Below are 14,035 nucleotides of genomic sequence, written 5' to 3'. Positions count from 1 at the left end.
ATCCTATCAGATTTTGCCAAAGGTTATTCTGTGTTGAAGATTTCTTCTCTGGGCAGAAATGCATTTGAGGTTTGGAGTCAAGAGGAGAAGATATTAGATGAAAGAAGAGTTTATACTGCTAGTGTATCCCTGGGCAAAGACAGGGATGAGAGGGATAGCATAGTTTTTCTGGATGAATTCAAGATAAGTGGGAAATGGGAGGAAGGGCAAGGACTTGGGTCCTCCTTCAAGGTGACTGGGAGTCACCTTCAGTTTGCTGCAGGAGGGAGAGAACACTCCAGGCCTGCATTATCCAATATGGTGCCACTAGCCACACGTAGCTAACTTTAAGTTAATTAAAATAAAATAAAACTTAAAAATCAGTTCCTTGGGTGCACTGGCTATACTTCAAGTGCTTCATTGCTATATGTAGCTAATGGCCATCACATTGGAGATAGAGAGCATTTCCATAACTGTACAGGGTTTTGACGGACAGTGCTGATCCTGGCAATGCAAGATGGCGATTATATGGAAACTCACTTTTTAAGATCCATGTGAAAATTATAAGAGAAAACAGGGCTCTTAAATAGTCTGCTTTTGAAACTGTAAAGTCTTCTTTCCCTAGTTAGTGTTATTATTTTCTGGAATTGGTTCTGGGGTTAATGATCAATGCATCCTCAATTAGGTGGAGGGAAAGGAGAAACTAACATTAGGTGGGGGCTCACTATTAGTGGGAACTTCCCTTTTCACATATGATTACTTAATTCTCTCCACGGCCCTATGTAGTAATATTATTATCATCACTATCTTTAGGGATGAAGAAAGGATGGCACAGAAAGATTAAGTTGTCTGCCGTAAACTACGAATGCTCCTGCCAGGATAGGGAGGCAAGTCTAACTCCAATATTTTGTTTGAGCCACACAACTTGTTGCCTTAATGAGTGGCTCACTTACTTGCATATCTACTCTGTTCTGGGCACCTAATAGAACAGGAAACATTAGTAAGAAATATTACCAGACTTTAAATTTTTAAATATGAAATGATGGCCAAAGTAATTAGAGTTTAATTAATAGAGTTCTTTAATTTCATCTATGTTTTTTTTTAATTTTGTTTTATTATGTTATGTTAATCACCATACATTACATCATTAGTTTTTGATGTAGTGTTCCATGATTCATATGATGTTTTATATTTGTATACATAAATTGCATGGAATAAATATACATGAAATTTGTTATTATACTTCATTGTGCAAGTAACTTCATATTGATGTGTGATCAGTTTTTTTTTCCCATTGCTTTTGTGATTTAGGACATAGACATATTTTCATCATTAATATTTGTTTATGTTGCAAAATAATGTGATATAAATTTACCCTTTGCACTTTAATCTACCACATAGAGTGTTCTGAGCCAGGCTGACATCATCCTTAGAGAAACAGCCATGATTTAATTTGTTCTTGGTCATCCATATTTCTGCTGCAGAACATCTTCCAAATTATATGGCCTCACTAATATGTACAAGCTGGAAGCTTTTTTTTTTTTTTTTAAGATTTTATTTATTTATTTGAGAGAGAAAGAGTGAGAGACAACACAAGAGGGGGAGGGGCAGAGGGAGAGGGAGGGGCAGAGGAAGTGGGAGAAGCAGACTCCCCACTGAGCAGGGAGCCTGATATGGGCCTCCATCCCAGGACCCTGGGATCATGACCTGAGCCGAAGGCAGACGCTTAACCCACTGAGCCACCCAGGTGCCCCCACGCTGGAAGCTTTTAAACTTGAGTTTATTACAGGTTAAAACAATTTAAAAAAACATAATACTTGGGGGACCTGAGTGGTTCTGTTGGTTAAGCATCTGCCTTCAGCTCAGGTCATGACCCCAGGGTCCTGGGATAGAGCCCGCACTGGGCTCCCTGCTCAGTGGGGAGTCTGTTTCTCTCTCTCCCTCTGCCCCTCCCCCCCGCTGGTACTCTCTCGTGCTCTCTCTCAAATTAATCAATAAAATCTTAAAAAAAAAAACCAGTAATACTTAAAATCTTAATCATTTTTAATTCTTTTATGTAATGTTTAAAATTTATCCCATATTATAGTCTAAAATAATCTATAAGGAATAGCTTTCCATATAAATTCCAGTCTTCTCTGATGATTTCAACCAATAGTGTGGTGTGCCCAAACTATACTTACTAAATTATATTTTGTGCAACAGGGGGTGGGTGGTGCATTCAGGCTACAGACATTTTCAACAGAAAATCCATTATTTGCAACATCAGTTGTCAGCACAGGTGTCCTGGTTCAAGTGATCCACCCAGTTCTGGGAATGGAAAAGCTGACACAGGACTACGAAGGACTATGTCTGATATCATCTGGGCAGGAAATAGAGAAGGCTGAACTTTATTTATTTTTTTATTTTTTTTTAAAGATTTATTTATTTATTTTAGAGAAAGAGAGAAAAGGAGAAAGAGTGTGTGAGTGCGGGGAGGGGCAGAGGGCAAGCGTCTTCAAGCAGATTTCCCGCTAAGCCAGAAGCCCAACATGGGGCCCTGTGGGGGCTCGATCTCATGATCCATGAGATCATGACCTGAGCTGAAACCAACAGTCAGATGCTTAACTGACTGAGCCACCCAGGCACCCATGAGAAGGCTGAACTTTCAATAATTCTAATAATTTCTGAATCCTAACATTAGATGGTTAAGTAAAATTGCAATGAATGTATATGTCCTAATTACTTATATTTGGTATTTCAGATGAAAAATCTTGAGAGAGAGAAAGACAGAGACAGAGAGAAGCACACCTGTAACACACAGCACTTTCATCCCCTTTAGCCAGCTCTAGTTATAAAATATCTTTCAACAGGGACAATACTGTATAGAACCATTAAAAATATATTATAGTGGAGCGTTTCCAACTCCGCCAGAGGGGGAAGCCCAAAGACACCATTAACAGTAATTCTTGATATTACCATAAATATGGAGAATTTGATGTTTTATGAGTGAATCAATGGGCTTAATTATACAGACTCTACTATTTCAATATCCATACTTTTAAAAAGTTTTGTGGCTCCATCTTTCCAGAGCTATTGTTTTGAGATGTTTATGGATTTTACCAAAACCCCAACCATCTGCTGTCTAGAGATTGACAATGTTACATCCTCCTCAAAGCATTTTTGCCACTCTAAGCAGAATAACTCAGTCCTCTCTATACTCCTACACTACTTGGGCCAGATCTCAATTCTGGCTTTTAGTACATTAAACATAATTACTCATTTACATGACTTTCCCCTCTAGGCCATGACCTCCTTGATCTTAAAGGCTATTCCTTATATCTTAGTGGTTCCTGGCATCTGGCTCATTGCTTGACATCGATAAATTTCATGGAGTTAAATTTAGTTTTTTTCCTCAAAGATTTTATTTATTTATTTATTTATTTGAGAGAGAACACAAGCAGGGGGAGCAGCATAGGGAGAGGGAGAAGCAGGCTCCCTGCTAAGCAAGGAGCCCAACGTGGGGCTTGATCCAGGACACTGAGATCATGATCTGAGCCAAAGGCAGACGCTTAACCAACTGAGCCACCCAGGCACCCAAGTTAAATTTAGTTTTAACATTGACTAAACAGTGTTTCTCAAAGTGTGGTCCTGGTATTATCTGTATCAGAATCACCTGGGTGCTTGCTTAGAAATATGGGGAGATGAACCATGAGGGACTATGGACTCTGAGAAACAAACTGAGGGTTCTAGAGGGGAGGGGGGTGGGGGGATGGGTTAGCGTGGTGATGGGTATTAAAGAGGGCACATACTGCATGGAGCACTGGGTGTTATATGCAAGCAATGAATCATGGAACACTACATCAAAAACTAATGATGTAATGTATAGTGATTAACATAACATAAAAAAAAAAAAAGAAAAATATGGATTCTTGGGCCCAACAGCAGACTTACTTAAACAGAATCCCTGGGTGGGACCCAGGACTCTAGATTTTTTTTTTTCTTTCATCCATTAGGACTCTGGATTTTTATAAGGACTCTAGATGATTATTATGCACAATGAAATTTTTTGGTAACAGCTTTATTAAGATGTAACTCATATACCATACAATTCACACATTTAAAGTGTGCCATCATAGAATTCTTTTTCTTTATTCACAGAGTTGTGCAACTGTCACCACAATCAATTTGGTAACATTTTCCTTATTCTCAAAATAAACTCCACAGCCTTTAGTTGTTTAGTGGCTATTTCCCATGCCTCCCAGCACTAGGCAACCCCTGAGACAGTTTCTGTCTTTATAGGTCTGTCAATCCGGCCACTTCACATAAATGGAATTATATAGTATGAGGTCTTTTGTGATGGCTTCTTTCACTTAGCATAATGTTTCAAGGTTCATTCATTTTGTAGCAGGCATCAGCACCTCATTCCTCTTTATTGCTGAGTAATATTCCATTGTGTGGATATTCTACATTTTATTTCTCTATTCATCAGTTGATGGATATTTTGGTTGTTTCCACCTTTGGGGCTTTTATAAATAATACTGTTACAAACATTTGTGTATAGCTTTCTAATATCAATACTTTTTAAAAGTCTTTGTGGCTCCATCTTTCCAGAGCTATTGTTTTGGAATGTTTATGGATTTTGCCAAAACCCCAACTATCTATTTGTCTAGTGATTGACAATGAAATGTTTTCATTTCTCTTGGTTATATGCCTAGGAGCAGAATGTCTGAGTCATATAGTAACTCTAGGATTTGCGTTTTGAGGAACTACCAGACTGTTTCCTAAGTAGCTGCACCATTTTACATCTCTACCACCAATGTGTGAAGGTTCCAGTTTCTTCCTATCCCTGCTGGCACTTTCTATACGGTCTATCATTTTTATTATAATCATGTGGATGTGAAGTGGTATCTCATTGTGGTTTTGATTTCCCTATGGCTAATGATGTTGAGCATCTTTTCAAATGCTTATTGACCATTTGTATATCTTCTATGGAAAAATGTCTATTCAAGTCCTTTGCCCATTTTTAAATTGGGCTGTCTTTTTATAACTAAGTGGTAAGAGTTCTTTATACATTCTAGATAGATGTCCCTTATTAGATGCATAATTTACAAATGTTTTTTCCCCATTTTGTGAGTCCTCTTTCTATCTTCTTGATGGTACCCTTTGAAGCACAAAAACTTTTCATTTAGTAAAATTCAATTTATCTATTTTTTGTTGTTGTTGCTTATATTTTGGTGTCATATTTAAGAACTTATTGACTAATTCAAGGTCATGAAGATTTACTTCTGTTTTATACTAAGAGTTTTATAGTTTTAGCTCTTACCTTGGGTCTGATCCATTTTGAGTTGATTTTTGTATATGGTGTGTGGTAGGGTCCAACTTTATTTTTTTAAAGATTTTACTTATTTATTTGGGAGAGAGAGAGTGAGCAAGAGAGAGTGCACAAGGAGGGGGGAGGGGCAGAGGGAGAAGAAGAAGCAGACTCTTCTGATGAACAGAGAGCCCAACATGGGGCCGATCCCAGGATCTTGGGATCATGACCTTAGCCGAAGGCAGACTCTTAACCAGCTGAGCCACCCAGGCACGCTCATGCATTTAACTTCATTTTTTTGTAAGTGAGTATTCAGTTGTCTCAGCACCTTTTGTTGAAAAGACTATCTTTGCCCATTGAATTGTTTGATGAAATCAGTTGACCATAATGTGTGGCACAATAAAATTTTAGAACCATGTCTCTGCTGGAATTGTGAGCTGACCATTATAAGAAGAGTAATACAAGATAAAGTTATGAACCTCAAAATACTTTCATGGTTAGTAGTCTTGATGTGCATTCATAACTCCAAATTTGGTGTTTATGGAGAAGTTTTGAGGATGGGAAATGATGAGGTAAGGGTGAATGAGGAAGGCTTGTGCTTTATAATGCAAACTATTTAATTCAAGAAACTTACTTGGCAAAATGGTCTTATAACGATTTTTAGTTCCATGACGTGGAATGTCAATTTCTTTGGGATCCACAAAGTTCATTGGTATTTCCTGAAAAAATAAATGATATCAAATTAGTGTATCTAAAGCTGCCACAAAGAAAATCTTCACAGGGGGCCATCTGATCCAGAGTGCTACTGAACTTCAAAGTCATTTATAAAACAACAGACTACCACCTCTGGTTGACCAACACCCTTCCTTTCATAAACATATTAGCTGCACCCTGGCAAGCTGACTCTAAGAAACAGCTTTCTGTGTTAGAAAGTATTATTTTACATATGGTTATTAAAGAAACATATAAAACTTTGATTAGATTTTTAAAATTCTGTTCTGACATGCTTGCTAGAAATATATATAGACAGCTGAAAATTGACGATGTATTAAAATTTTAAAAAAATCTTTATATAAGTCACCAAAAATTTCACTATGATGTATTCTCTTTTAACATTGTATGACTCTTTTAGGATTATTAGAACCTCCCTCCCCAAATGGTAAATACAAAGGGCGTTTTTGTTGATTCAAGTGACGGCAATATAATGTTTTTTTGTATTAAGGAATGGTTTATAATTGTACTGTTCCATTTGGTTTTTATTTTGTTTTTTTTTTTACCTTTTTTATTTTTTAAATTTAAATTCAATTAATTAACATACAATGTATTATTGGTTTCAGAGGTAGAGGTCAGTGATTCATTGTACTGTTCCATTTGTCGCTGTAAATGCAATATTTTTAGTGAAGGGCATCCAGACACTGTTTTCTCCCACTTAACAAGAATATAAATGTTTTTACTCAGAATATATGTCATGGGCCTCAAATGATTGCAGAAGGAACAATTAGAGCAGAAATGGCTCAGTGGAAATGAATTAGATCTAAAAGGTGAGCATCTGTAGATGGCTGGGACAAAGAAAGCAATAAGCCAAAGTTTTCAAAAGGGTCAAAACAAATATGTAAGGATTTGATTATACAAAATAGTATGATCTCTAGTTAAAATTCTGCAAAAGATTGCTTAGATAAATATTAATGTGAAATAAAGGAACTTTTATCTTTAGATCACATGAAATACTATTTTCGTTACTTGAACTTTCTCCAGTGGAAAATATAACTCAATAGCCTAATAGTCATTGGAATGAAAGAAATTATCTATAAATTAATTCAAATTTTTCTAGTTTTCAGTCAGTGTGGAAATTTGAGATCATGAATTTGAGATGTGGTCTACAGAGAGGAGTAGCTTAGTTTTTAAATATCCTTTCCTAAACTTGCATTATTTTAGATATTTATAATATTCATCCCTACTCTCTGCTCCAACTAAATATTATAACTTCTCAGTTCCAAGTTACCAAAATAAGCAAAATTGTTGAATGTTCAGTAGAAAGCACATATTTATGTTTGGTAATTTCAAACAGGTCAATCTGTTTTGGCAAAGCCACAATATGTTTATTCCTCCCCTGCTTCTTCCTGCTTTCTGACACACACTGACAATGACCATCTTCCAATATTATCCTTCTCTTTGATACTCCTTGTTGGCCTCTTCTTTCCTTTAAGGGCTTATCTCAAAAAAGCTATCTGTAGTTCTAGAAAAGAATATTAGGTGTACTTTGAGCTAGCTGCATGATCATTCACTGGTTCTTTCATCTTACTAGGTTTTCTTCATATGTGAAAAGATGACATACTACAATATCTAATGTTAAAAACTGCATGTTCATGTTTTCCTTTGGATGCTTAATAATAGTTGATGAGGCTAATGGTAAATCTAGCCCATTACGAGATATTTCATCATTAGAATGGTTGCAAATATCTGAACAGACCCTGGAATGATCAATTTATTAAAATCAACAGACTTGGCTTAAGATGTATTTAAGATGTAAAGTGACCTATAAAATGGATATTCCCTTTGGACAATAATTAGACCTAAGAAGGTCTAAAGCTCTCTGGGTAGACATGTGTTTTTCCAAATCAGCTTACCACCAGCAACACCAATGGGTTCCCTGACTTTTGGCTAAAATTCCCAATCATCTTTAGCCCACATCTGGTTTTCCCCCGTGTTCCTTATTTCATTAAAGGACACTATATGCGTCCTGTTGCTCATGTCACAAACTGGGGTACCATCCCTGACCCCTTCCTTTTTCTTGGCTGCCTCACCCAATTCAGCCCCCTTCTCGCAGATTCCTGTAGGTTTTCCCCATTTTTACTCCTACTATCTTAGTTGAGACCGTCATGACAGTTCCACAGGATTATCTCTAGAGCCTCCAACATACCCCTTTCTAATGATTCCTCCACTCTGCAGATAGGGTGATCTTTTTATAATTCAAGATAAAGTCCAAACTTTTAAATATGTATTAAGACTCATGTTTCTTTTATACCTCCAGAGGCTCAACCTTTGCCCCTTCCCACCTTGGTTTCAATGCTCCGGTCAAACTGAACAATTTAATTCCCCCATGACAGCAAGGCTGTTCCTGCTTTCTGGAATGCCTCTTCACTGCCCAGTTCCTTCTTGCCACTTCTTTGCCTGACCAACTCCTAGGTACTCTGTCTCAGTTTTGTCATCATATTCTAGTTTGAACACTTATCAGCAGTTGATGAGATGTGGGGTGGATCTAAAACCTTGTACTTAACCTTTTAAACTGTAACCATTTGTTTCCTATAAGCTGCTTGAGTGGAGAACAGTGCCATTTTAGTAGGGTCTAGTTTATCAAAATACCTACTGAACAGTGAACAATAAACAGCAGGCTCACCATGAATTCACTTTGGAGTAAATGTGAACTTGCCACGACGTCCCTCAGCTGTGATCTTGTGAGTATTCGGCTGGCTGACTGCAGATACTCCATTGCCACCTTCTCCCGTGGGGTTGGGATAGCCACAAAGGGTTCGACATTCCCCAAGCTACTCATGTCCAATGTAAGAGATACGTTGGACCCTCGTCTACGTTGGGGAAGAAGGTTAATACGTTTAGAAGACACACAAGTTATTTTGATAACACAAATTTGTCTTCTGTACATACATACTCACTATTCAGTGAGAACTTTTCCAGAAATAAGGACCAAATATCTTTTTCTCTTACGGTACCATAGTAGACTATAGCAACTATCCATAGTTTCTTTATAGGAAACTGGCAGTTTTGTTGCTGGAAATAAGTCTGAATTGAGAAAATACACTATAATTTATTAATGGGTATACTTGATACAAAAATAATGGGATGGCTAGTAATATTAAGTGAAAAATTCAGGAAAAGCAAACATCACATTTGAATTAAGAAATCACGTATAACACAAACCAACTTTATTGTTTGTATGTCTGAGAGCTCAGTATATAAATCATATAGCCACCTAATATTTCTGACATCGGTATACTGTACACATGATCTTACTGGACATAGGACGCTCAGAGAAAAAAAATATTTTGGTTCACATTACTGCCATTGAAATAGAATTTAAAAGTTTTAAAATGTATATATTGTTTATAACTTCTGAGTGAATCCTTAAAAAATAGCATCCGTATCCTCCATTTACGTGTGTATGTACGCATGCATATATATGTGTGTGTGTGTGTGTGTGTGTATTTATTTAATTCTGTGATAAACTCATAAGGATATTGAGGTCACAGACTCTTATTCTGAGTTATAATTTATCTTCCCTCTGTAATTTTCCTCTTCTAGTTGGGAGATGAGGTGGAGCTCTTCCAAGTTGTACAGGCCCCTTGTGTCTTGGATAGAAGGTATGAGTGCCTCTTACCAGTAACATTAGCTGTGTGGAACCAAGAAGTAAATATAAAACAGCCTGTGCAAGACTGAGGCTCAAAGTCAGAGATTTTATTCACAGAAACTATTAAATTTAAAGGGCCTTAGGTATGTATGAGGTGATCAAATATGGTGCCAAGTCGTTGGTGTTACAAGGAAATGGAGAATAGGGAAAAACAGGTCAAAACAAATGTGAACAAAGACAGTAAGAGCAAATACTAGGCCCAGCATATTTCATTTGAAGGGTGCTTCACACATTTTCTATAGAGCACTACATCAGGAAATATTCACGTGGCTAGAGCTTAATTTTCAACAATGGAAAATTATTAGAACATACAACAAAAACCCTCCATTAAATAAAAGCATGTAAGTTCCTTCCTCTTATGAATTGATATGTAATGTCATTTTTGTTAATTTCTAAATAGTTTGTAATTGTAGTTTTAATTCCTGCTTTGGCTTGATGTTTATTTGTTTATGAATTTATCTTCCTTATTAATTTCTAGTTATAGTACATGCAAATCATCCAACTAATGGTTGGACTTCTAATGTTTGGAATTTCTCAATTCTTTCTTTGAGACAAATACTATGATAAATTTTTCTAAATATTTCATAGATACTTTTGGGGGCAACTAGACTAATTACCTATTTATATCTATCTCTCTATAAATTTGGGGCACCTGGGTGGCTCAGTCGTTAAGCATCTGCCTTCAGCTCAGGTCATGATCTCAGGGTCCTGGGATCGAGCCCTGCATCAGGTTCCCTGCTCGGCAGGGAGCCTGCTTCTCCCTCTCCTACTCCCCCTGCTTGTGTTCCCTCTCTCGCTGTGTCTCTGTCAAATAAATGAGTAAAATCCTTATAAATTTATCTATGCACATATGTGTATATATAACATCTTATTATATTATAATATATTATTAAAGATATTATTCCAATCTATTTTTTCCTACTGGATTTCTCAAAGCCTGAGATGTATGTGATCTTCCACAGCACTTGTTTTGTTATTTTTCTTTATATCCCTGATAATTTTTACTTTATATATTTCAGCCATTGTTTTATTTGAAAAGATTAATAATTACATCTTTACTGTGCATTTTATCAACATTAAATATTTACTTTCCTATTAATTCTATGTTTTGCCTCACATCTGACTTTTCTTTCCAGTTTTAATGAGACAGAATTTATAGACGGCACCATATAAGCTTAAGGTAGACGGCATTATTAATTGACATACGTATATTGTGAAATGATTACCACAATAAATGTAGCTAACATTCATCATCTCCTATAGAAACAAACAAAAAAAAGTTTTTTCCTTGTGATGAAAATTTAGGATCCACTCCCTTAACAGCTTTCAAATGTACCATACATTAGTGTTAGCTGCAGTCATCATGTTGTACAGGACATCATGTACATTACATAACTTATTATATATTATTTGTCTTAAATGGAAGTTTGTACCTTTTGATTACCTTCCTTCAGTTCCCCCTCCTGCCACCTCCCACCTCCGACTTAAAAAAAAATTAGTATTGACATACCTGTTATATTTTTTTGCATGTTCTTGAAAAATCTTTTCTAGTTTTTTTTATTATGTTTAACTCTTTTGAATCACTGTTAGGGATTAGGGGATAGCATACTGGATACCCCATAAAAAATCACTTAGTTGATAGAAGAATGTTTGTCCCTCACCATATTGTGTGTGTGTGTGGGGGGGGGGCTGTTTTTAGTAATTGACAGGGCTCCTGAGGTTTTTGAGTAGGAGGTGAACAGTTGAGGAGGGTGAAGAGTGGTTCTATTCTCAGAGAAAGAATTTTAATCTATTTTTAGTGGGAAAGCAGTTTTTACAAGTTTCTCAATCCAGTTCCTCTGGCCTTTAAATTGTCAGAAATTCCTTCCTAATTCTGATAATACATTGTTTCTTAGTTTTTCGTGTATTTGTGAGAGTGTGGCTTTTGCTGGATTCATAGATTTTTTTTTAGTAAGGAGTTGGGACAGGACATTTAAGGAACTGCTAATCAGATGCCATTTTAAACCATTTTCCATCTAATCAATCTTCGGCCCCCAAAGACTATAAAGCATCTGCAGTCTGTCTATTGAGTGACGCTCAGTGCTATGGTGGTTTAGTAGAAAGGGAGGTCTCTTCCATCCAGAGTGGTCAGAGATGTATGAGGAGGGAGCATTTGAGTTAAGCATTGGAGGTAAAAGTTCAATAGATAAATTTTCGGTAAAGGGTTATTTCAGGGAGAGAGGCCGACAGGAGGAAAAAAAATGTGGAAGCAGGAAATGATAAGGCATCTTTGAGAAATGGCATATAAGCAGTTTGAGCTAGAGTTCAGTTGTATAAAAGTGCATTTTGGAATTGGGGGGTGGGGTTAGGTAGGAGAAATGAGAGAAAAGTAAGAGTCACAGACATAAGACTATGAAAAGCCTGCCCAAATCCAGAAAAGAGAATTTTGAATGTCAGCTTATAGAAACTTCTAATAGGGCTTTCCAGAGCATCCCCTGCCCAAACTTGGGGGATGAGAAGCCTCTGAGATTCCTCCTCTAATCAGTTCCATTTGAACGAGTGAGCAAAAATTCTGAAGATTCTGTGATAAAGTGAGAGCCATGGAAGCATTTTCATGCAAATTGACTTCATAAGGAAGAATGACTTTTGTCTGGCAAGGGAAGGAAGAAAGGAAGCTAATATTTATGAAACATCTGTGATTTGCCAAGCACTGTTCTAAGCACTCTCACATATGCTATTCCCATCTCTATAACTGCTCTCTGAGGTTGTTACTTTCCCCCATTTTATGGGTGAAGAAATAACTCACTTAGGAACACGAACGGGGAAAAAAGATTCAATCCAAGTTAGAGCATGAGACCCAAGCACTTTTTCTGATTTGCTACCCAAAAGCAGGGGTATGGTGGGCAGATTACGTTAGACTAGCCAGTGCCTTACGTGGAGGTGGGGGCCAGCTGTTAGCGGGGAGGTCAAGACAACTGAAGTCTAATGTAGGGACAGTGTACTATTCAGAGTACGAATTCTAGCCTTACAGTCAGGTTTGCCTGGGCTCAAATCCTGCCTCTCCCACCTCCTTGTGGTGGACCTTTGGTCAGGCTACTTAGCCTTGTTGCAGCTCAATTTCTTCTTCTTTTGTGAGTGAGTAATTAAGGATACCTACTTCAGAGGCATATTCCAAGGATGAACCCGATAGTGTAAGTACACTGCTTCTAAGAAGTATTGTCTGGTTATTATTTTGGGTAACAATGGAATAAAGTCTGATATGACTCTCACCTTCTGCCTCTCTAAGGGATCTATTTTAAGAGATCTTCGCCAAAACGCAATAATTGTTTACATTGAGATTAACTTTAATGTTTTGAAAGGAACGGACAGAATCTACACATTTGTCATTACAGAAAAATACATCCTTCTTGATAACCAATTTATCTTAAAATTTCCCTTTATATGGTAAATCCATTTCCCCCAAAACCTAAACAATTCCAGAACACTTCACCTCAACACCTCAGACAATGTCTCAAAGTTCAATTATGGAATTAACCAAGTATAAGCTGTTGACCTTGCAGAGAGCGTTCTTCCACAGAACAGCCCTTATCAAGATAGTGCTCTTCTACCCAGGCTGTGAAATATTACCATAGGATGTCATTAACTTGGAAAAATCTCTGCTTTTGTTAATTCTTATCTTCAAGGAACAAACAATATTTAAGTTAATTGAAATATAGTGGAATTAGAAAATCAGATCAGGAGAATCAACTTAAAAAAATCTATCCACTTCTTAGTCATGTCCTGTGCTTATAGAAGACATTAAACATACATCTATAAATGTTTTAAAGTGCTAATTCTTTTCATTATAAAAGTAACACATGCTCATTGTAGAAGATTTGTGGAAGTTAGAAGTTTAAAAAGGAAATTAAAATCTCTCAGTCACATAAACTTCACTAGCTTTTAAATTGACTTTTAAATTTTGCTATGTTAAGGGCAATAATGGCAGTGACTTATTGTTTTAAATTTTATTTCTTTGGTTAGAGATGGGGATAAATACATTTTGACACGATTACTGTTCATTTATCAGTCCTTACCTTTGAGAATTGTCTGTTCATGCTCTTTCCTAATGTTTACATTGGAGCATTAATGTATTTATTGTTGATGACTATGATATATAAGAAATTATTTCTGAGATACATGTGTTGCATATATATGGTTTATTGTTGCCTTAAAACACCAAGGATTTTTTTAAAGTTATATTTACATTCAAACATATCAATCTTCTGTGTGTGTGTATGTGTGTGTGTGTGTGTGTGTGGTTTCTTGCATTGCTTTAATAAATATAAATTCTTCTGGAAGTTTAATTTTTACTAAAAGTTAATCTT

At 36.5% G+C, this 14,035-nt stretch overlaps 1 protein-coding gene across 1 annotated transcript in view; it reads right to left on the bottom strand.

Annotated features, from left to right (window-relative positions):
• PTPRR (protein tyrosine phosphatase receptor type R) overlaps positions 1-14,035 on the bottom strand; it is a 240,307-nt gene that overhangs the window by 36,707 nt on the left and 189,565 nt on the right. Inside the window, exons 7-8 of the mRNA XM_045872961.3 lie at positions 8,667-8,853; positions 5,904-5,988 (exon numbers count right to left, since the gene is read on the bottom strand). Coding sequence (XP_045728917.2) covers positions 5,904-5,988; positions 8,667-8,853 — 272 coding nt within the window. The remainder of the gene's footprint in view (positions 1-5,903; positions 5,989-8,666; positions 8,854-14,035) is intronic.

This window comes from Mirounga angustirostris, unplaced genomic scaffold (genome assembly GCF_029215605.1).
Source record: "Mirounga angustirostris isolate CCGP_5_RB_7025 unplaced genomic scaffold, mMirAng1.0.hap1 SCAF_5, whole genome shotgun sequence".
Lineage (NCBI taxonomy): Eukaryota > Metazoa > Chordata > Mammalia > Carnivora > Phocidae > Mirounga > Mirounga angustirostris.
The sequence above is the reverse complement of the archived record's forward strand: the minus strand, read 5'-3'. Positions and strand labels throughout refer to the sequence as shown.